Source organism: Aptenodytes forsteri, unplaced genomic scaffold (genome assembly GCF_000699145.1).
Source record: "Aptenodytes forsteri isolate BGI_AS27 unplaced genomic scaffold, ASM69914v1 Scaffold651, whole genome shotgun sequence".
NCBI classification, from domain to species: Eukaryota; Metazoa; Chordata; class Aves; order Sphenisciformes; family Spheniscidae; genus Aptenodytes; species Aptenodytes forsteri.
In genome coordinates this window covers 203,953-226,842 of record NW_008794079.1, presented here as the reverse complement: position 1 = coordinate 226,842, position 22,890 = coordinate 203,953, and the positions used below count along the sequence as shown (strand labels likewise).

The 22,890-nt window shown below is 52.7% G+C and overlaps 1 protein-coding gene across 4 annotated transcripts in view; it reads right to left on the bottom strand.

Annotated features, from left to right (window-relative positions):
* Positions 1-10: 10 nt before the first annotated feature.
* The window catches only part of HSF1 (heat shock transcription factor 1), a 75,727-nt gene continuing 52,847 nt past the window's right edge, over positions 11-22,890 (bottom strand). For 2 of the 4 annotated variants that reach the window (XM_019470204.1, XM_009272325.2), the window contains exons 5-14: positions 22,434-22,509; positions 21,948-22,009; positions 20,394-20,490; positions 16,474-16,610; positions 14,494-14,727; positions 10,713-10,799; positions 5,163-5,268; positions 4,919-4,984; positions 1,499-1,568; positions 11-617 (exon numbers count right to left, since the gene is read on the bottom strand). In XM_019470204.1, the coding sequence (XP_019325749.1) occupies positions 412-617; positions 1,499-1,568; positions 4,919-4,984; positions 5,163-5,268; positions 10,713-10,799; positions 14,494-14,727; positions 16,474-16,610; positions 20,394-20,490; positions 21,948-22,009; positions 22,434-22,509 (1,141 nt within the window). In that variant the 3' untranslated portion in view covers positions 11-411. The remainder of the gene's footprint in view (positions 618-1,498; positions 1,569-4,918; positions 4,985-5,162; positions 5,269-10,712; positions 10,800-14,493; positions 14,728-16,473; positions 16,611-20,393; positions 20,491-21,947; positions 22,010-22,433; positions 22,510-22,890) is intronic. The other 2 variants (XM_019470207.1, XM_019470211.1) reach the window with 2 other exon arrangements.

Here is a 22,890-nt window from a genome sequence, read left to right as displayed (position 1 = left end):
GGACGGGACGGCTGCCGCCCTCGGCCGCGAAACGGAACGCAAGCGTCACGTAGCGGCCGTTTTTTGCGGCTGGCCGGGCTCTCCTGCCCGCCCCCCGGAGCCGCGGCGGTGCCCGTCCAAGCCTCCGCGGCAGGTCGGGCGACGACCACGCGACGGGGGGGGCTCTTGCACGGCTCGGCCCCCTGACGGCCGCCAAACTGGAGGAGCGCTGGGTGGCTAGAATCTAAAGCAGATTTCAAAACACCTCATTAAGCACACACACAAATGAAATCCTCACAGTGCCGGGGGAAGCAAACATGAACCAGAGGGTGTTTAGAGCTTTCAATGTCTGTGCAAAGCGAGGAGGCTGACGGCTGGATTTCCCTTTAGTGCGTATTCTTTCTCTTCCTCTCTTTCACCCTGCCCTGGGCCTTAGGATATCGCAGGGTCCTTGGGTTTGGACTGCTCAGTCCCTGACAAGAGGGAGATGGTGGGATCTTCCGAGTACTCGTCTCCGTCCGTGAAATACGGCCCTTCCCCCAGCTCAAAGAATATCGGCAGGTCTCCGCTCCCCATGTCGACGGCGCTCGAGTCCACCAGGAAGAGGGGCTGGGCCGTGTAGTGCACCAGCTGCTTTCCTGCAAAGAGAGAGTTTGCACGAGGGTAGCACCTTTCGGGAGGAGGGCAGCCGGGCTGGGCAGGAGGGCCAGCTAACCGAACGCCGGGCAGAGGAACAAGAGCGACAAGGCTTCGCTCTTGAAACCGCCAGCATGGACTGCTTCCTCGCTACTTGCAAGAAGAAGTGCTCCTCGCCACTCAAGCGATGAGACGCCAGGGCTTGGGCAAGGCCTTTTGGCACATCAGCAAGGAACAGGAATTTGACCTTAGCAGGGTTCCAGCCCACGCTCTGGGACATGCAGTGAGGGACCAGGGACTTTTCTGTGCCTACGTGGACGCAGCCTGACCAGGCTGTGAGATGCAGAGCCCACAGCTGGGTGCTGGGGTGGCTGCCATGAAGGAAGAGCAGCATCGCGACAGCCCACGCGATTCCACGCAGACAGAAACCCCACGAGGGCTGGGGCCGGCAGGGACCTCGAGCGTGTCTGGTCCGACCCCCTGCTCGGGCAGGGTCAGCCGAGGCCGCCCAGGACCGTGTCTGAACACCTCCAAGGGTGGAGGCTCCTCAGCCTCTCTGGGCAGCCCGCGCCAGCGTTTGACCACCCTCACAGTAAAAAAGCGTTTTCTCGTGTTCTGATGGAATTTCATGTGTTTCAATTTGTGCCATGGCCTCTTGCCCTGTCCCTGGGCGCTGCTGAGGAGAGCCTGGCTCCCTCTGCTTCGTTCCCTCCCATCAGGGGTTTAGAGATACAGCTAAGATCCCCTCCGTACTTTCCCTTTTCTAGGCTAAACGGTCTCATCTCTCTCAGCCAAATATGCTTTTTGGGAGGAGAAATGATTTTGCCACAGCCTCAATTCTCGTGCTACTGAGTCACTCAACGCCGAGACGGCTGCCTCGTACCTGTGTCTGCTGTGCTGGCCTCTGTCTCAGTAGGTTTCTGCTGTTCCTGGGATGAAAGGAGATCCTGAATCTGCAGGGAGAAAGGTTGGGTCGGTAAGTGCGCTGCATGGGTCAGACGTGCGTGGGTCCTCTCTGTGCCCGCCTTGGGACTGACCCAACACACACACTGCGCAAAGAAAGCCGCGATTTACAGTCTCGAAGCCGCACTGAGGCAGAGAGAGACCTCCTCAGAGGTTTACAAGGTTGTCAGTGAGCCCGCACGGACCCAGATGCAGCCTGTGCGGAGCGCTCCAGCTCCCAGGTCGCAAACGTGGCCGGTTCAGACAGTGCACGACTCCCCAGACCAAACCTGGTTTCACAGATCCTCTCTTCTATACGCAAAGGTCCTGCTCTGCAGTGCTCCCTTCGATCACAGCACGAAGCTTTTCTGCATCTCGGGATCTAAAATCCCAGGGAAAGCCTTCAGCACACGTTTGTAGTGAGCCATTTCATTTTTTTAAATTTATTTTTAGCCTTCAGCACACGTTTGTAGTGAGCCATTTTATTTTATTTTTTTAAATTTATTTTTATTTATTGACAGTCTTATTGCAACGAAAGCACCTGAGAGCTGCAGGTACCGGCAAGCTGCCGGAGTGACCCGGGCTGCGGCTGAGGACACGATCCCGTTTCACACCCCCCGTCCCACAGGCACGACCGGGCTGGAAAGGCTGAGAAGTGAGTGTTAAAGGGAGAAAAACTTTGGAAGCGGGAGAAACCGCTCTGCCCACCCGAGAAGCTCCGCTCGCTGCAAAGTCAGGAGGGAAGCCCTGCCAGCCCTCAGAGCTAACGTCGTCTGGGGAACACAGCGCTGAGCCTGCTAATCCCAGACCGCTGAGCAGGATTCTCCACGCGTGCTGCTGGGAGGACAACGCTTGAGCAGAGGCTCTCCTGTGGGATCGCTTTCCCTCTCTGGATTTACAGTCAGCTAATAATCCCGTGGCTACTCATTACAGCAACTGCTGCCATGGAAAAGTCACCTTAGCAAGTATTTAAATGTGTACCCAGCATTTTTTGCTACCACTTAAGCAACTGGCATTAAGTAAAAGCAGACGGGTTGTGAGCACACAGGTCTGTCTTCACAGACCGTCTGGCCACAATTTAGGAGCCCTGCAGCTCAACCCACAGCCAGCACGGGGATTTTTGTAGTGTGAAGGCTGGGTGAAGACAAAGCCCAAGAAAACACTCCTCCCAACATCAGAGGAGAAGAGAAAAATAACGGACAAGTGACCTTGATCCAAACGCTACCTGAGCTGAAGAGCTAAGCTGTGGATTTCAAAGGACACCAGTTAAGGCTCCTTTAGTAAATCCTGCTTCCAGATTTTCTACGGTGTAACTCTCAGCCCAACGACACGAAGTAATTAATTTCTGAACTACTGAATTTTCACTGTTCATGTTCTCCCAAATCCCACTAATCCCTTGCCCTGCTCTCCCTGCCCAGCCAGCCCCAGCCCCAGCTGCTGCAGCAGAGCCTCGGGTCAGTAGGAAACGTGGTTAAACAACTTACGGGGCAGGTGTTTGTCTGCGCATGTGTAAAACAGTGCTCTGCACCTTTGCACTTCCCCCTTCAGCCCTTTTTCCCTGCAAATATCCCAGGAACTTGGCTAGCCATCGGGTGTCTGCGTCACACCACTGGGCAGGAGGAAGAAGCAGAAAGGCAGAGAAGCGTCCAGCGAGAGACACGCACCCGAGATGCTGCGGAATTACTAACTGTGAACTCCCGTTCTGTATTTTACCCCACATCCCAGGCACGCTCCACCCCGACAGACCTTGTGGGACACCCGAGATGCTGCGGAATTACTAACTGTGAACTCCCGTTCTGTATTTTACCCCACATCCCAGGCACGCTCCAGTGCAGGGTAAGGTGCACCCCGACAGAGCTTGTGGGAATTGTTTTGCTTAGGGAGAAGCCACAAGGCCCCTGAAGGTGTACTTTGGAGAGGGGCACGGTGCCGTCCGTGCTCTCCCTGCTCCGTAACACCGGCATTAACACCTCCTTCACAGCCGTCCCAGGAGCATGCGTTGCATCACCTGTGGGCCCACAAGGTCCCCAGCAAGGAGACTAAATTTGGGCTTTCCTGTTTTGCAGAAACTTTCAAGATGTTTCCTGTTCTGCACTGGGGGAAAAAACACAAGATCCCTTTGTGCTTTTTCAGATTGGAAAAAAAAAAAAAGTAGTGGGGGGGGAGAAGGGGTTAGATAGCCGAGGGCTTCACAGCCGTCCCAGGAGCATGCGTTGCATCACCTGTGGGCCCACAAGGTCCCCAGCAAGGAGACTAAATTTGGGCTTTCCTGTTTTGCAGAAACTTTCAAGATGTTTCCTGTTCTGCACTGGGGGAAAAAACACAAGATCCCTTTGTGCTTTTTCAGATTGAAAAAAAAAAAAAGTAGTGGGGGGGGAGAAGGGGTTAGAGACTAGCCGAGGGTCTCTTGCTCACTCTATCAACTGGACCAGGAGTCCCCTGCTTGGTCCGATCTGGACCAGACTCACTCTCCTGCACTCACGGCAGCGTCCAAGCTGTTTTTTATCTCGGTCTCCCTCTCAGTTGTTCTCACGGAGTTGTTCCGTTTTGTGCAAATACCGATACGCGTCCCTCCAGCGCTGCAGCCCTGGAGCTGGAGCGTGCACGGAGCTGGCACAACACCGGAGCCTCTGAACCAGGGCAGGGAGAAGGTCTTGGCTCTGCCCCAGCCCGGGAGCACTCCAGTCATCAGGCTACTCTGAGGGCCTGGGACTCTCCGGTTTTGACCGTAACTTCCACCCTGCTGCTCCAAGCGCCTTCTCAGCGCGGCCACGAAATGCTGTGTTTGACTAATCATCATTCTCTAGTGAAAAAAATCATTTTATCAGGCAACACTGGCTCTTGCAAGGGGAGTCTGTGTTAGTGCCTTGCATGGCGTTCAGCGCTGACGATACGCAAGTAAATAAAATAAATAACACAGCACATGATGGAGTTTGCCTTGAGAAAACCTCCTGACGATTTAAGAAAGTCAAAAGGAAGGTTTATGGAAACCACATGCGGCTCTCTAGGCTTCAGTGCACTTCCACGTTCAGGGGGCAGAGCTCACATGAGGGATGGAAGTCTCAGCACCTAATTAACCGAGTATGAATGATGAAGTAGCCCTGCTCTCCGTATGAGCTGCTCAGAGAAAGCCGCAGTGCTAATTGAATTATTTCCCCCCGGTGGCTCCCCAAGCCTGCACAGGGCTCCGCGTTCCTCCTCTCTCCCACATCCCCTCCCTTCGGGCTGGGGCTGGCCTGGACACTCTTCAGAGGCTGTCAGAGCCCTCCTTTAATCACACGGAGAGGCTGCTGCAGAACAGCAGGACACACTTCATTCTGGCAGCTGTGTGTGCATGGAGGGATTTTTAACAGCTACTCACACTGGCAAGGCTGCTGTCCAGGTCGGGAAGGTTCATGTCTGTAACCGTCATTGAAGGGCTAAACAGCTGCCAAAGGAAAGAATGATTAGTGTAGGGAAAGAAAGCAAACCCAGGCGTGCTGTGGAAATTCATGGTTGAAGCTACCGTGGTCCATCTGCCACTGCAAGCCACACGCACATGGTACTGCGAGACGCAGCTGGGGCCCGGCTCCTGGAAGGACAGGCAGGAGGGAGGAGATACTCACGTCTAATAGTGCGCTTGTGTCTACGCTGAAGCCGTGTGTGGTCAGCATCGTCTGAAGGTTATCCAGGTTGGAATCGATGGTGTCCAGATGGTCGTTGAGTTCATTCCTGTGCAAAAGACAGAGGAGCGCAGGCGATCAATGCCGAGAAGCCTCTCCCGGGTTCTGGGCTACTAAGGGGACTTTATCCACCCCAGGGCTGCAACCCTCCTACAACCCGAGCAGGAGAGCGGGGCTGGGATTCCTGGCTCTGCACGGATGCCAGCTCCCGCTGCCAGCGAGCTCAGGTGTGCTGCTGTAGCACTGCAGCGATGCTCTCTCCCTCTCTCCACCTCGTCCTCTGGCCTGAGCCTGGAGACACCGCTAGGACTCTTCTTCCCGAGAGGCCCGAGGGTGAGCAACCCAGACGAATGAGACACGGTGAATTTCTTACGAACCCCAGGATTTCTGCAAGCCATTTAGGCTCTGTGGTTAGGGGCTCGGTAACCACCAACCACCGTGGGCTGGCAGGGATCTCGGTGCAGCTGCGCCTTTACAGTAAGTAGCTTTGGACCCTTTTTCAGTCCAAACACAAGGACCGCCTCCGCTCGTCACATCCCGGTTGCAGATATGTGACAAAGAAAGGGTAACAACTTGCTTTGGGGGAGAAGTTTCGGAGGGGCCACTGCTGGCCAGAAAAAACCTTCACATCTGAACTGGCAACGGGGAAAACATTATTTGTTCATCGGGAGATGCAGTTTCTAGTAACAATGGAGAGAACTAAAGCTGCCTCCGTGTACCTGGGGAAACAAACCTTCCCACTGCATCCCGACCTGCGCACATCCCTGCACGGCTCCTGGCAGCACCAGTCTACGTGGTGGGGCACGGGGGGGGAGAAGCACCAAGCTCCCACGTACATCACAGCTCACTTGCTGGCAAACAGCAAGTCCAGGATGAGGACTAACAGTGTAATTCATCTCAGCTAACTCTGCCACTGAAAGCTGGTATCTTGCCAAGGCCAGGCTCCCTCCGTAGCCACCCGAAAACTGGACGCTGCGCTGGGATGGACGGCACTGAGGTGCCAACCCCACAAGCCAGGCCGTAAGACAAACCAGGCCAGCTCCGAGGACACGGCTCGTTCCCTCCCACACAGTTCTGGGATAACTTTGCGGACCAAGGTGGATGGCAGAGCATGAGCAATCCTGCAAAGATTGCTTTTAACTGACTTAGACCTCGGGCTGCGAGACTGAGCTCCAGAGAACGGTCATCTGGATCACAGAAGGACAGCAAGGGCTGCAGAGGTGATGGTGAGGTTGGGAACTGACCCCACACCCTCTTAATCGCTAGTTCCACGGTGCTCGTGGTGTTTATGTTCATGATGCTTCAGAGTAATAGAAGAAAAGTGGATGACATAAACCTCATGGTGCTACCAAAAAGCCTACAAGGCTCTCTGAAGAGCACTCGTGGGAAAAAGTCACGTTTGTTAGTAGCCCGGGGTCTGTCCCCTGAAAAGCCCCTGAATTTGGCAACATTAGCAGTAGCAGGTTCAGTTTATTGCACAGTCGTCAGTTCTGGCGTGGCCTCGGGTTCGATCCACCATGTTCTCCGTCCTAGAAAGGCTCTTTTTGGCTACTGAAGGTGCTCACGGGGGACCAGCGGTGTAGGTCCCACACAGGGAGACCCAGAACTGGCAGGTGAAGAGGAAGATGTCAGAGAGGCACAGGCAGACGTGCACAAGCACAAGGCACACAGTGAAGCTGCAGTTTTCAGTCTCACGTGAATTAGAAAAACGCCAGGAAGCTACTTCTCTTCTTGGAGGGTCTGTACCTGCTGTGGAGTCTGTCCCCCCCCAAATACCACTGCCACCAGCATTCCGCAGAGGAGCATTTCTGCGATGATCTCTTTGGGAGACTGACCATCCCCGAGCCCGCAAACACCCGACTGCGGGGGTACGGACTCAGCCACAGCACGGGCAGTTCCAGGTCCCTGGACGGCTCAGCTGCCCACGGGCCGGTGCACCTCGCACGAACCTCCCCGGCTTGCCACTCCAGCGCTTTTACATTCTCTCGTCCTACAGCAGCACCACGAAGATTACAAAATCAAGTCTATTTTGTCACTGCTGCAGAGAACGAAAAGAGGCCGCAAGGTCACACTGCAGCTCAGAAAGCCTAGCAGCAGAAACGAGCATCCTGCCAGAACAACAAATATCCTCATTCTGGGAATACTGTGCTTGGGGCCACAGGAAAGCTGGCTGCAGACGCAGCCCATGAACACATTCCTGCCTTACCTCTCCCGTGCGTGCAAGCGGGAGCTGCAGAGATCTGTAACTCTTTTTTAGAGCTAAGATCCACGAACATACTGCACATAAATTACTTATCCAAGTTTGTGCTTTTAAATGACTTCCGAGGTCCTCACTGCACAGCGCCTGAAATGCTCTGACAGATTTAAGATACTTTCGGCAATCCCACGATTAGGAACATCCAGCAGCGTGGAACGGGCCAGCCCCAGCCAAGGTGTCATGAGAAACCCCACCCGTGACAAGCCGGTCCTTCCACCCCGAAGGGGATGGGGTCCAAGCAGGGGTACGATCCAGATCACGCAAAAAGTGACACTGGCATTAGACTACTAACAAACTCCAGACCTTCGAAGCAAGTCTCCCTGTTTCTTTGCAGAAGGAGAGAAGGGGCCCCCGAACCACTGCTTTCGATGTTGAACTGGAAATTGGTAGTTGCCGTCTGGTTCCCAGCGCTGCCGGCAGGTAACTCTCCCCGCAGGTCCTGCTCTGCTGTGCTAAGCTACATCCAACACCAGGCTAGGTTCGCCATCAAAAAATGCTCACAGAGCAGGGAAGAAAGAGGGAGTGCGGTTCTCTGGAGCAATACAGTTTCCCTTAGCTTTCCAAGTGCGTTGTGGGTTGAAGCAAGAGGAACCGGTGTCTCCAGGAGAGGTAAGAGGTTGCTGCACAAGGCACCGAGATGCAGGGGGCTGAAGGTAAGGTCTGTGCCTGTGTCCCTAAAGCCCGGCAGCCCCAAAGGAGCAGCCTGAGCCAAGTGTGCTGAGGAAGGAGGCCAGGAGCTCTCCGTTCCCCTGAGACAGGCCAGGCTCTGAAGGTGAGGAGACCATCTCCAGTGCTGAGAGATCAACACCTTCTCTTCAAAGCTGATACTCCAGTAAAAGGCCTTCCCGATGCCTGCAGCCCACGGGAAGAGCAGGGCACGCTTTCTGGGAATGGAAGAGCCAGCAGCAGCACGTGCTGCAGCGTCTGCCACCCCCGCAGCACCAGGCTGCATCAACCGGGGGAAGAGACAGGGAGCTCCGATGCGAGGGTCCCACCGAATCGCTGTGTCCCACGTAACCCGCACCAGGCCCCGCAAACTAACGGCAGAATCCCTGGAAAATGTGACGGACACCGGACTGGTGATACAGGATTGGCGACGCTGACACAGAAGAGCTTTGCCTGTCCCCAGGTATGCGGATGTGCAGGGAAAGGGGGACTGGAGAGATTTTGGAGGTAAAGAATAACCCTGTCCTAAGTGCACGCCCCGGCTCTGCTTTCCCTGTCACGCCGACCATCCCCACACTCAGTGCATCTTTGCGGCAAGCTCCCCGGCTCTCGCTCCGCTTTCTGGCTGCCAACCACCTCGCAAGAATAACAAACCCCGGCTACGCAGCGCGCCTCGCTCCAGCGCCGCTTCCTCGGCTCCCGGGGCGGCCCCGCAGAGCACGGGCTCTCGTGAGACCCTCGCCGTCTGAGTTTCCATCTGATGAAGTGATGAAAGTCAGCCTGCGTGGTGTGGTCTCGCTCTGTGTGGGCTGGTTTACAGTCTGAGAAGTAGCTATGTAAAAATAGCACCTTCTTACTCAACAGATCTGCTCTCCGTGGGTCTGCCTCTCTTCCCCAGCAGAAAGATGTGTTTAATACCGATGCCATGGTGGCCCTGGACACTGGGTGAACGAGCCAGGGCGCGCTGTGCCAAACCCGCTGCCAGGGAAGCCCCGACCATGCGATCCTTGTTATGACTGATGGAGGCAGCAGAAAGCAGGCGACCCACCTCTCCCTCCGCCGGGAACCAGTTGAGCCGGCAGTCGGGAGCAGCAGCTTTTTATCGGGGAAAAGGCACATTTTGATATGGACGCTGATGAGAGAACTCCATCTGCCAGTCGCCCGCGATGCCTCCAGCGCTGCCTGCTGCTGCCCCTGCATGCGCGTTATGGCAATGCAGCTGCCTGCAAGCCCAGCCAGTGCCCAGCACCACTGCTCGCGCCAGTGTGATCCACGGCCACGACAAGAACGTCCTTCCCAGGAAGGACCTGGAGCTCCCGTGGAGCTCCTGAGCTCCAGCGCACGGTTCTCCGATCTCCGTCAGGCGCAGTCAGTGCTTTAGCAGGGAGCAGCTCCCAGCGTCACCAGCCTGGCTCCCCTCCCTAGCAGAGCTGCCCGTCCCTTCTGATCCTCAACCCTACGAAGTACGGGCTGCTGGCTGTTTCCCAGAAACAGCTGACTGGGCACCAGACACTTCTAGGTGACAAGCAACCCCCAGTCCTCTGAATTTGAAGCACTGAAGACGTACAGAGCTGTTTTTCTTCCCTGTATTGCTTTCCTTTTCAAATGTTCCATTTCCTAAAAGCAAGAAGACAGAGCAGCTTTGCAACGATTATCACATTTACGTAGGGAAAAAGCAGTCCCCTGGACCCTGCACTCTCTCCAGGCCATCATGCTGCTCTCTGTTTGTACCTGGGAAATGGGCTCGGGGTGTAGGACAGCAGGGCCCGGGTCCCACCAGCCTGCAAACAACAACCAGAGCCATAAGCAACGATTCCTGCAACGACCACCTCTGACATAACCCTTGAGGGGGAGGCGAGACACCAATTCAGAAATGCATTTTAGCTCAAGACATATTACATTTGTCTTTTGCATTATTCTGTGTATTAGCTAAAAGTATTTAAGGGCAATACTTCAGACAGTTTTTCCTAGGTTCTGTGGGAGACAGGATACTGGCCTAGCTGGATTTTGTCCTGATCTGGGATGTTTTTTATTAGGGAAAAGCTTTATTAGAAAAGCATCTTGGTGCGCAGTCAGGTTTGCAGTGGGAAGTTTCATTGTTCTGTCATTATCATAGAAACGGAAAATGCATCAGAAAAGTCATTTCAGCCCTGAGCTCCCATCGCTTTCCAATGCAACACTTTGTTACTGAGGTGTGTGAATTTTGTGCTGGCAAGAGACACCAAACCAGCAGCTCTCAGGGCTGAAGTTTCCATTCATCAAAACCAGGTACAGCATGGACAACAGCAGAGCAGACTTCCCGCCCTTCCCTGCCAAGACCACCTAAAAGGATGAGAAGCAGCTTAGCCTCCGCTGGCCACTCAATATTTTTAGTTGCTGTGTTGAGTTGGCCAAGAAGTCTGCCACTCAGTGCCAATTTTTAGAGTGAGCTTTTTCCTTGTTGATGTACTACCTATAACGTTAGGAAAGCTGACTTCAGCGCACTGACAGCTCCCTGCTTACTGCAGTGTCCCCCTGCTCTCTCGCCCAGAACTGCAACGCTTGGGGACAGCGGCTATTGAAATGCTAACCCTTGCTGTGATCTGCAATGAAGTGAGGAAGAGGAAGAACTGGGGCAAAGACGAGTGACCTCTGACATCTGCGAAGTGCGAGTCAAACTGAAAAATACAAACAGAAGAGGATACTAGATTCAAAAGACTCACAATCAGGCACTTTCAGGAATGAAACGTTTGTTACGTTCAAAGGCAAGAACAGTTAATCGACCATGCTCCTGCACTTCAAGCGGCGTGGTAGGCACCGCACTGCAGTCACGGCACTGCAGCGCTTTTGAAGCGGGCAAGCAGTTTCAGGCTGGCAGAGTTGTTATTAACAACAAAAAACAAACACGAAAACACACAGTCCTGCGAAAGCAAGTGAAGACAGCACAGGTTCGTTGCAGCACAGCCAAGCTCAGTTAGAAGTTTCTCAGCAAGACAAACTACTTCTGATGTGGCTCTGCTTATGTTAACTCCTGCAGGGTGGCACTGACACGGGGACCACGGTCACTGTCACCTCTAACAGGGCGCCAAAGCTCTGGGAGAACACAGGCGCTGGCACACAACGCCCCGTCCAGACAGGGAGTGACCTGCTGCTCGACGGAATACATACGTTACGTTAGTAATGGAGGTGTCAATGTTTTTCAGCACGTAGGGGGCTTTGGCTCTTGTAAAGCGGCTCACGTAGGTCCCCCGGCTGGATGGTGGATAATGTTTGGGCAACACCGTCAAGCGTTTCCATGCAAACATTCCCTTTTATTGCCTGAATCTTGGTACTGTCACCTGCTGCTAAAATGCTGTTGGTCGCACTGAGGTAATTCTCAGTTCAAATGAAAATCCCTTGGACAAAGGATGTCTTGTAGATTAAATAACAGCCCGCATGGCTCACAAAGAGGCACTGCATGCCACGACCTGCAGTCTTACGGGCTGCTCTTCTCCAGTAAATTTGAGAACAACTGAAACACGCTTCATATGATGAAAAACAGGTATCGCTGAGACTCCTTGGCAGGCTGTCAGTGCCTGGGTCAAGTGAGCGGCATTTGGGCACCCCTGCTGCACTGTAAAGTCACCTACCATCAGTAAACACTTCCCTTATTAGCTGCATCTCAACACAACGAGCAAACTCCTGGGAATTTAACAGAAGCCTCGGAGAAAGGGCGCTGCACAGTGTCATGTCCTTGGTGCAGCGCACACAGCGCACCAGGACACGCAGCTTGTTTGGCCCCAAAGCCTGAGGAGCGAGCACCGAGTGGTGAGCTCTGACGGCGGGACGGGGCACACGGCGAGGCCGCGTGCCTTGGCACGGGGCGCTGAGAAGACTCTGAAGCAGGGTCTGATACACTCCCGGGGACGTGACAAGCAGTGTGCTGCCCATCTAAAACAGCTCATTGCCAGCATTTCCATTCGCAGGTCATCCCTTCTGCCTTTCAGTATCTCAGTGCAATTCACGCTCTGGTCATTCCACTTCCCACTGGGTACCTGCGACTGCTGGCCGGCTTCCACTCCACTCAAGTGGATGCGGAGTAGCTGCAGTGACATTGGGAAAGGAGCCGAGGCCTCGGCACGCTGGGCATACGGACCTCCTTCTCTGAGTTTATATTCCTCTGACATAACAGGATACACGGAGTTCAGTAACCCCAACGAACAAAACTGCACGCGGAGATGCTGAGGCACAAAGCTAATGCCATCCAAACCCAGAGGAGAGCGGAGGCTGGGGATTCCTTTTATTATTTACACTTTGCCTTCAAATTCCCCGGGGCAGGGACAGATTTTCTGTTAGATGGTCACACTCTGTCTAGCGCTGTGCACCCACGGGGTCGACCACAGTATGCTACAACTCTTCTTTTACAAATTCATGTGGCAAACGGGCTAGGAGCTGAGAGATGGATACAGGACTACTGCATGGCTGGGAATCCTTACTGGCCAGATTCCTTCCTTCTGGAATGCCCTCTAAAGGAACTGCAAATAGAAGAGAGAAGCACAGTGTCGCTTGCGAAATGCGGGAGTAAGAGCACCAAAAGAAGAGGAAGCACAAGCCCTTTCTTTTAAATGGTTCTAAGAAGCTTTCCAAGACGAAGCGTGGAGCTCAGTCTCCGCAGGGGCAGGGGGCAAATGTTTTCTGTGTCCTTTGCCTGCTTCTGCACAGCCCGTGAGAGTCCCTAATAATTCAGAGACACTCTCGGCAGCACTTTTTTTTCATTTTTATTACCTTTTAAATGGCCAGTTTCAGCTTCTGATGAGCTGTACAATAAAACCTGTCACTTTTTAAGGACAGCTGGTATCGGTGAGATGGATTGCAGTGCCCTGGACAGGTCTATAAATAGGTGAAGCTACAGACAAACATCTCCTCCAAGGTGAAGAGGAGGGAGCGAGCAGGCGTCTCCTGACTCTGCGTGACTCTGAGGTGTAAAGACAGCAAACCCTGCTCCGCTGCGCTGCCAACAGGCTATAGACCCTGCTGTGGTGGGACAGCCTTCAGCTGTCTCTGTACTCACTGTGTAGTGCCAAAGGAAGAGGGCTTCTTCCACAGGTTTTGTCCCTTCTCCATCTAGAGCTATGACACTACAGCTCTGAAAAGTGATAGCTAACATAGAATTAATTAGAAGGGAAGTGCACGTCACACTATTGTCACCTTGGGTGTGTGAGTCCACAGCAGCCTTCTGGCTAAACGAAGGCTGCTTTCCAGGACCCTGAAACTAATTGTGTCTTCTCCAAATTGCTTTTACGCTTTAAGGACAGAAAGTCTGTCCTGGCATTCAGAGGGAAGACCTTAATTCCGATACTCCGTTTTCCCCAGAAGACAGGGAGGACGGGAAGTGGCCGAGATCTGGGAAGTGGCTGAGCTCTCAGTACGGTCAAGGGAGAAGTTCTTGGCAGTTTGCTAAGGACAAACAACCTTCTAGTTTTTCATCCCAACACTTGCAGTTGCATCTGTGAGCACTGTGTGGTGATAAAAGACGTAAGACTACACATCCGATCCCTAATAAAAAGCTACCCATCAACGTTCAGCCTGCCACCCACTGAGTCCAGCCTAAGTCTGATGCAAGCTGTGTCCTAGTGAGTAAAGAGGCTGAGTGGGAGAATCTATTCACCACGTCTAGAATTAGGTGGGCAAACGACAGCTGAATGCAAAGCTTCTTCCCTTATTAATTTGGAGGGCAGCTGGGACAGGCAAAAGCAGAGGACAGCACAGGGGCAGTGCTACAGTGCACGCTGTCGGAGCAGGCTCACGGAGAAATGCTGCCCACAGCGGTTCCAAGTCTCACCTACGGGTAAACCCACTGGGATTAAAGCTTCTAGCAAGCAACACTGGAAGCCGCCTGCACCGTGTGCCCGTCAGCTGCCTTTGGACTGCAAATACAACGCAGAAGCTTTTATACCGTGAGGATGTGCTGGGCCTGAGATGAAACAGCTGATCTTACGCTGACTCATTCCTACGCTGGAGGAGCAGGCAGTTTGAACAAGCCCTTATTTAGCACAGTAATTTTTACCCATTCTTATTTTGGCATCCCATGCGGCTCCTTGCAGCAGAGTGTTGGGTTCCCCACGCAGGGGGTTCAATTCTGCGCGTGGGGTTGGGTGGTGGGATACACTCATTGCTCCAAGCAGAACAGGAATGGGAGAACAAGGTATCTACCCTGGCACTTGCGGGGAGGGCTGCGGTCAGAGCCACAGGCGAGCTCCTTGGACAAATGACCACATTTGCTTCCAAAACTGGCTGGAAGCCCAGGTCGCTAGCATCTTTAAAGCTTAACAGTACAGAGCGGTGGGATGGCTGGCAAGACCTGAGCTGGGCCGGCCTCAGCGCAGCACTTACTTGTCGAGGCAGGCAACGCTGAGGCACTTTTCCTGGGGCTGAGGCTGTGTGGTGCTGTCGCCGGCTGCAGCGGTCGTAGTGCTGGGTTCATTCTCCTGCAGGATGGAGTCAATGAACGTGGAGGGGGACAGAGGAGTTTCAACAGCAGGAGGGTTCCCTGGGCTGACCTCCTCTATCTGGGGGCTGCGGGCGGGACTAGGGGGTTCTTCTTTGATACGGACCACAGGACTACTCCTGAGAGAAACAGAAAGAAAACTGGTAAAAATCTCACGGTAACACATTCTCGATTTCTAAGATCTGCTTCCACACAATAGGGCAAAAAATCCTCGTGACTGCTGTTGCCTTTTCACATACAAAGCCTCCAGAGCCAGCTACAAAGATGAGGTTGAACGAGTACCTAAATATTTCTTCTCCGATTCTGATCCTAATCAGCTCCCCTGACACATCGATGTCTTGCGCTGTTACTGCAATCTCAGCCTATTTCTTGTGGCTAAAGGCTTGTGAGGCTGCTCAGTCCAGGAGCTGCCATGCAGTCAGCTCTGTACAGGTAAAGTTACTGGAAGGAGGGTGTGATTTTTCTTTAACAGTACAGTTAAAACAATACAGCTTTTGATGTGGACATAGTCTAAACAGTACAGAAGTAGCACAGCGTATATACCCTTTTTTAAAGTCACCACTGAGACGTGCATGACATAATCATCACCATACCAGAGGCTGTAGTGTTTTAACTGCTCCCACAAGGTCAGCGGAGTGACTCCTTTGTGCAGACAAAGCCTGGGATCGACCTTTTACATAAGCACCCAGGCATTTTCAGATGTACTATTTTTATGGGAAGGGAAGATGGCTTCTTCGGTCAGCTCTAATTTTACCACTCAAACTCACTGATATGGGGGTGTAAGAGGCGCAATTAGTCCTACTGGAAAGGACAGCAACTACAAAAGGACAGAGAAAAGGGCCGTTAAGCAAACATATGGTCTATATTTAAAAGCGAGTGTTCCTGGCAGAGGGTACTGAAGGCAGTAAATGGCATTTGTGGGTGATTCAGCACCTCAGGGGAAGTGCCAATGCCAGGAATAACCTATTAAAGAGGAAGAAGAAAAGGAGTCGGGAGACCACAAGGTGCTAAGGGAAAGACGGGCCCTTCTTAACCCGGGGAGGCTCAGAAAGTTCGAGAGCCGCTGATGCTTGGTGGGAGCGGGGCTGCAGGGCGTAAGGGCTGAACAGCCACATCGAGGGACGCAGCGGGAGGCTTTCACTGATGCAGAATGGCGTCGGCAGAGGCACACGAGGCTGAGTATTACCTACGGCATCTGAGGACAGTTCTCACCTCTGCTAGGGCCGGTAAATCTGACGGAGTTGAAAACACTGCTGCTGGGCGCTGGCTGACCTGTATTTGCTACAGATTCTCAGCCTCTTCACCCGTGCTGTTTGGGATAGAGCTGTCATTGTTATTCTCAGTTACTTGGGAACGAAGCTGCTTTCTGCACCTCCTCCTCTGTGCAGCAAGTTTATAAGGGCAGGGCGAAGCTAACCCCGCTCCCAGGATGTTGGTAGTTTCACAGGACGGAGCACACAGGCCAACGAAGACGGCTTCCTTGTGGAAACCAAACTGTGACCCACCCCAGACAGGTTCACACTAGACGGGGCAGGCAGAGGAGTGAGTGATGTTTGGAAAAGAGAATTAAAGCTGAACAAACCCAACCAACCAAACAAAAATCTGCTGAGATGGCAGCGTCCTGAATGAGACTATCCGGGAGGGACAGGTCCAACTTTCTGTAAAGTCCTGGTAAAGGGAAGCAGGACTGAGTTCAAACACCCTGAACGTCCCCTGTGCCAAGGGCTGTGCTGTTTTCCAGCTGTCGCTCACGGGGGATTCTTGACAGAAGAGGCACGTTTTAATGGTGTTTGACTACTCAGCTCATTGGGAAACGCATCCTCCCTATGCAGATAGCTTCAGATTTTACGAGAGCAACAGCATACCTTTCATCGAGACTGCCGCTGGGAGATGCCGAAGGGCTGGACTGGGCTAGCTCGGTCACGTCGGAGATAATGGGACCAGAGTTGGCTGAAGAATCCGGGGAATACAGGTTGGAGCCACTATATGCTGGGGAAGAAGCCTGAAATGACAATCACAGCATTCGCGGTGTGAAGCACTAGGCACGTATCGTACGCTGTCCCATGTATGGGAGATGGAGCGGGAGGAGGCACATCAGAACAGCCCCAAGCCCTGACCCACCCAAGGAAGAGGGCAATGTGGGACTCAACACGATGCCTAGAAACACACTGTTGCCAACCCAAAGCACTACTAAAAAAAACAAAATTGGACTTCTGTTCTGTAAACTTCATTTTCTTGGAAAGAATGGAATCTAAAAAAGTAAAAATACTGGATTCTTTTTCTGGATCATTCAACACTTGGGTTTTTAGAAACCCAGATTTTCAGCTTTCCCCTTCCACTAAAACTCTATTCTTTTTCTCTTAAATGAAAGCTGAAATTCATACGACTGAGACCTGCAGATGTAAGATACACAAGATTTCCATGCTGGTAACAGCAACATGGAGTGGTTGCATTCTGGCATCAATCTTTCTGAGGAGCAAATTAATTGAGACATCTGAGTGAACCCGAATCCCCTTTCCTCTTTGCGTATCAGCATTTGTCACTCCAGGACACAAAGCAAACTGCAGATTAGAAGGTGCACCCAGGAGTCAGGAAACCACGGGGGACGAGGAGAATACAGGGTAAGAGATTCTGCTCAAATTCTCACAGCTGCCCTTAGCTTTGAGCCGATCCACGATCTCACTCACTCTCCTCCTTCGGAGCTGTCTCCTGACACTTCAGGCAGTCCGTGATGGTAACACTGAGTGGTAGCTAGAGAAAACCCTGGTCCTTACTTACCTTCAGATGAGCATTTGACTGTCTCTCCTTTCATGCTTGCCCGTCCTGCCCACACTGTCATTTGGCTTACACCAGCACTGCGTTAACCTTCTTGATCACCGCTTAGCGCAGTCAAGACCACGGTGCACATACGCCCCCTCAGCTCCCTCATCATTAAAAAGAATACTAAAGAATAACCAAATGTAATTCCATCTCACTGCATGCCAGCTGGTGCACAGGGGCACGCGGAGATGCTCTGCAGGCTCTCTGCCCGCAGGCTTGCCTTGAGAGGTTGGATCCCCACCTCCGTATGCACGAGCCTCCTACCCGGTGAGGAACCTCTCCTGTGAGCATGAGCGTTTCTGCCCGGCGCTGTGCTCACCGACACATCAATAAAACCAGCAGCCACCGATTTGAAACTTGTATAAAACCTGAAGTGCCAGCTGTGCACAGCACGTGCACCGAGGAGCCTGCAGACAGCACGCGGCCCTTGTAACACACCATTGTGCCCTGTTCTGGGCACATGACTTTTGGGCTGCCGCTTGTTTCTGCAAGTCTGAGGTTGCATTCTCGAGCAAAAAAGGGCACGATGATGTGGCAGGAGTTACACAGATGCAGAAGCACTGGGGGCACGGAGAGAGCTGCTGCTTTGCAGCAGTGACGTGGGATCAAGCCCCAATGAGGGGCGCAGGATTGATCTCAGCCATGTCACGGTCAGGACTGCCCAGGCCTCACCCGCACCGAGGTCTTACTCCACGTTAACTGTCTTCTTGTGAAAACACAATTATTTTTTTTCACTGTCAAAGCAGGGACTACGGCAGCGTCAGGATCCAGCGTACTTGTCGGCAGCTCGCTCTGAAAAATTGCCCAACTATCATTTCTCAGTTCTGTTTGGAGCCGAAAATCATAACGCTGAAGTATGAGAAAAGATGACCACCTGTGTTTCCCATAATTGGGACAATCCGGTAATACCTGGAAGAGCTCCCGGTGGTTCTGTGTAAGTATTTGCTGCATGCAAGAATAAAGGCACTTTTAAAAAAGAGATCACAGGATTAGACGGGCGCTGGAACGGGAACAGAGAGCTTCCACAGAGGGTGGTCTAACTGCAGGAGAGCTCTTTAATGGGGCTTAGCTATTTTGGTTCTCTGCTAAAAAATTCATCAGGATCACCAGGGCAGCTCCATGTCAGGAGCCAGCGGCTTGAATCCGCTGTCCCGAACAGGACGTTCCCGCAGCAGCATGGGCGGGACTGTACCTTGGAATTGGGGACAGCTTTTATTTTGCTACAAACAGCCGGTATGAAAGCTTAGCTATGTTCCCAGCTGTAAAGGCTTGCTCCTGGACTACAGCATTGCCAGAGGATCAGCATAAAGAAGCACACTGATTCACGCAACAGCTTTGGCCAAGAAACGCCAGCTGGCTTTCCCATGCCAGGCAAGCAGGGGCGCCGCAGACCAAGAGGGACACCCCGAATTTAAGTGGTGCAGTTGCCCAGGGCACACACTGATAGGAACCAGATCAAACAGAGCATCTAAAATGAAAACAACCGTGTCAAGACATGAGATGTAGTGGATTAGCATAGGCCTGAGGTGATTAAAAGCAAACAGTTACCAAATGTGTCACACCTCTCTTATCAGCAGTAAGTGCTGAGCCAGCCAGCTCGCCCTCAGGGAGTGCCACCAACGCGGCTTTCCAGCTCTTAGGGCACGGGATGAGTCTTCCAACCCTTGCGGTAAGTCAGAGCCCACAGTTCGAGACCTGCACGGCACGAAGACGGGCAGTTCTCGGCATTCAAAGCATCGTGCAGTGTCATGACAACAGGGTTTACGTGCAGGCACACTGCAGCTACCAGGTCGAAAGGGAAACCGCAGTACGAGCGACCCCACTCCCCTCCCCTGGCTCGTGAGGCCGAGCAGACTCAACACGCACAGGCCTGGGAGCAAAGCCTGTAGCTCATCTGAAAGAGGATTCAGGGCCAGCATTAAGGGGTTTGGAGCAGACTCCTTCTGTTCGCTGGCCATTCAACAGTCAGGGGAAGCAGCACATCAAAAGGTGCACAGAAGGATGGGAGAATATAGACAAAACCTCAGGATTCTTTGGGATCCAGCAGCAATCTGAAGGACAGTCCAGAGCGTACATTTACAGAGACTCCTCCTGTAACGCCGTGTCACTGTGAGGCCACCTCCTGCAGGCACCCGGGCGAGGTGCACCCTGGAGCTAGGCAGTTCCACGGCATTCACCCACCGTGATGAGGCCAAGGTCTGAACAACGTCCACATCGAACTATGAACCCGTTTCTTCTGGACTATACATTGACGACGTCTCGCAGGAGATCCCTTCACCTCGAAAGCTACTGCCTGCTCTCTCATCTCAAGGCTTTAATACCACACAACCTTCCTTACATTGGGGATCATTCTGTGCACAAGCACCAGCTGGCTTTGCTCCGCTCTTCCCACCTTGCTCCCTACCTCCACGGACACAATTCAGCTCTGATCACTTGGGTCTTTGCTACTTCAGGCCTGTGTCTCAGCCAGGCTCTGACCCACGGCACCTTCCCTGACCGAAAGGAGGCTTCTCTGGAGGGAATAATGCTGATTATACATGGTCACACATTAATTAGGCAGCATGAGCAAATGTTTAGCAGGGATTGACTGACATCAGATGCATTTTGTTTGTGACAAAACCAAAACAAGGACCAAGTCGGCAGAGGGAAGCTAAGCAAGAAGGCACCACTTCAACCCATCTCTGCTTTCCGTGGAACTCAAATCACTCCTTGCTTGGTCTGCAAGCCAAATCCTCGGCCCCGTCACAACTATCATTGAGAATTACCAGCTAACAGCTCTCTCCCCGTTGGCTAAGCTAGAATGCAGCTGCCACCTTAAAATACTTTGCCAAACAAAACAAAGAGGTTGTGAGCAAACGGTTGTACAAAGGCAAGACCAGCTGGAGAAGAGCCTAAAACGGGTCCCTCCCCACGAAACTGTGTCCTCGTCCCCCTCTCCAAGGCCAGGCGTGCACGGCGTACTTACTGCGTATGGGGATGAGCCGTGGACATGCTCCAAGGAGTACTGGCGACTATATTTCGGCATGGAATGTGCTGAACTGCTGTCGTTCAACATCAGGGGGCTGCAAAAGATTCCCAAACACCACAGGAGTTACCGCCCTGCCGGCACCGGGTCTTGGGCACCACCTCTTCCCGGCAGAGCCCACCGCCCCAACCCCAGAACTGGGTACTTGCACCCACCCGAGGGGCCAACGCACAACCGTCCCCAGGTCTGGATGCCCTGGAGGGGCAAGTGGCCACGGGGGGTGGTTGTGTCAGTACAGCAGAGCAGGCAGCCCCACGACACAGAGGAACACAATGAGCCCCCGTGACCAGCCCCTGGGCTACATTTTGCAAGTCTATTGAGCAGAAATGTAAAACCTCAGGCCTCAGAGGACTTCTTTATAGTCCCTGGTCACCTCCTTCTGCAGGCCTGTATTGTCAGTGCTCTGCTTCGCTTCACTTCTCCACGGCCAACTGCTCCAAAGATGGATTACTTGTGGTCAGCTGTGACACAACCACTTCTGTGGCCCTTTTCATGTACTTGAGTACTGTGGAGAAACTCTTTCTCCTTACAAGATAAATCATTTCAGCATGTCTTGGACATTATCACCATATAAACCACTATCTTCATTAATAATAATCAAGCCTGCTGTGGTGTTGTCTGCCATATGGTGCTGCTGGGCACTGTTCAAACACAAAAGGACAGCCCTGCAATTCGACAGGCAACACGGGACAAGGTGGGGGCCCGAACAGACACACAACAGAGTATCTGCCAGTTCATATGTGAACAAGTGCAAAAAATCAGGTGGAGGAGGAGCCCATCTCACAGGATGAGACTGGAAGAGCGGGGCCCGTTCAGCCTGGTGGAGTGTCAGATGAGACATAACACGAGAACCATGTAAAAGCCAAGGAGGGAAAAGCAACTGTGCTACAGCACAGTCCTGGGACAAAACCAAGCAACTATTAACTGGCCAAAACAAATTAGCCTGGAATCGTTCTTAATCGCTTATGGTACTTAAGTACTGAACGGTCATCCAGCACAACTAGCAAGGGGCAAAATAATCCACAGCACATTCGAGGACAGGCTTGATTAGTCTGTGAAGGCGTCACAGCAGCCTGTGACAGCAGGAGGCTGGTCTGGATGGTCCAATGTTTCCCTTTCCGTATAACGACAGAAACATCACGGCAGTGCCAAGAGACTGTTTTAGCAGTGCAAGACCCCAGCCCTCACTATGTATGCTGCCATAGCGCAGCGGCGGTTTCACATAGTGCAGTGGTTAGCTATGAAGTAGGTTCTGCACGGGCTTATGTGGCCTGGATCGCAAACCCTTCTTGGTATCAGTTGCATAGCAGTGTTAGCTGGTTTTGGCTGGAGCAAGTACTTGAAGGCTCACATGATCCCAATGACCGCTGTCCAGTCCTACCCCACTGGCAAGGCTGCTACAGAAGACAGAGATCTGGGGGACCCACTCTGCTGATCCTCTCTTTATTCTCTCAGACAGGGAATCTTTATCTGGATGTAGAAATGCAGACTTACATCTTCCTCTTCACCCCAAGAATACGGTTGGATTGCACCAATGAAATCAAAAACTGGATAAGCTGTGAGGAGAGAGAAGGAAAACCTGTTATGGTGTGCACAGTACTTGGATAAGCACAGACAGAAATAGCTCTGGGACCACTCGGTCCCTGTGCTCGGAGCAGAGCCAGAGCTGGGCACAGGGGGACACGGCAGAGCGCTGACTGCAACTCTAAGCACAAAGGTGAAGGCTCGGCGTAAAACCATTACGTGGCGGCCAACTGAATTCTGCATTGCAACGCTGCCAGCCCGAATTTAGCCTCTCCCCGCTGGATTTCCAGAATCTCACGGTAACAGGAAGAAAACACAGTGATCAAAATTATTCTTAAACAGAATGAATGCCACTGCATCCCACCGATCCTGCAAGTGCCCAGCCTGGTCACTACATCACCGCATACACGACCACAAGCGCGTCCTAATCCCTGCGTCTGGAAGGCCAGGATTTACCTTATTGACAACTTTCTGCTGCTGAGCATGCTTCTGCCTCAAGCTGGCTACTTCCCTCCACAACGCCTCATTCTCACTGCAAGAGAAGAAAAAGCCATCTGAGAAAAAACCGCAGCCTCTCAGGCAGAGCAAATAAAGCACGGGGCAAGCTGGAAAACTGCAGCAGGGGATTTGCCGACATCTCCAGATACTGGCTCATTTACAACCTCCTGGGGCTGCGGGTGAAATTGCGTTCATTAACTTTGCTTTGCCATCATTTTAGTTTGCACAGCTCCAGAAACAGCAGCTATTCACACGTGGGCAGTAACACAGAGCCCTACCCAGAGCGAGCGAGCAGTTCACATCTGCTACAAGCCATTACTGTGCCCTTGTGGAAAGGCCCCTGGTGACCGAGCTCAATCTCCTTGATCTAGCCCAGGTGCACGCAGGGCCGGCTATAAATCGGCTTCTCTAGGGA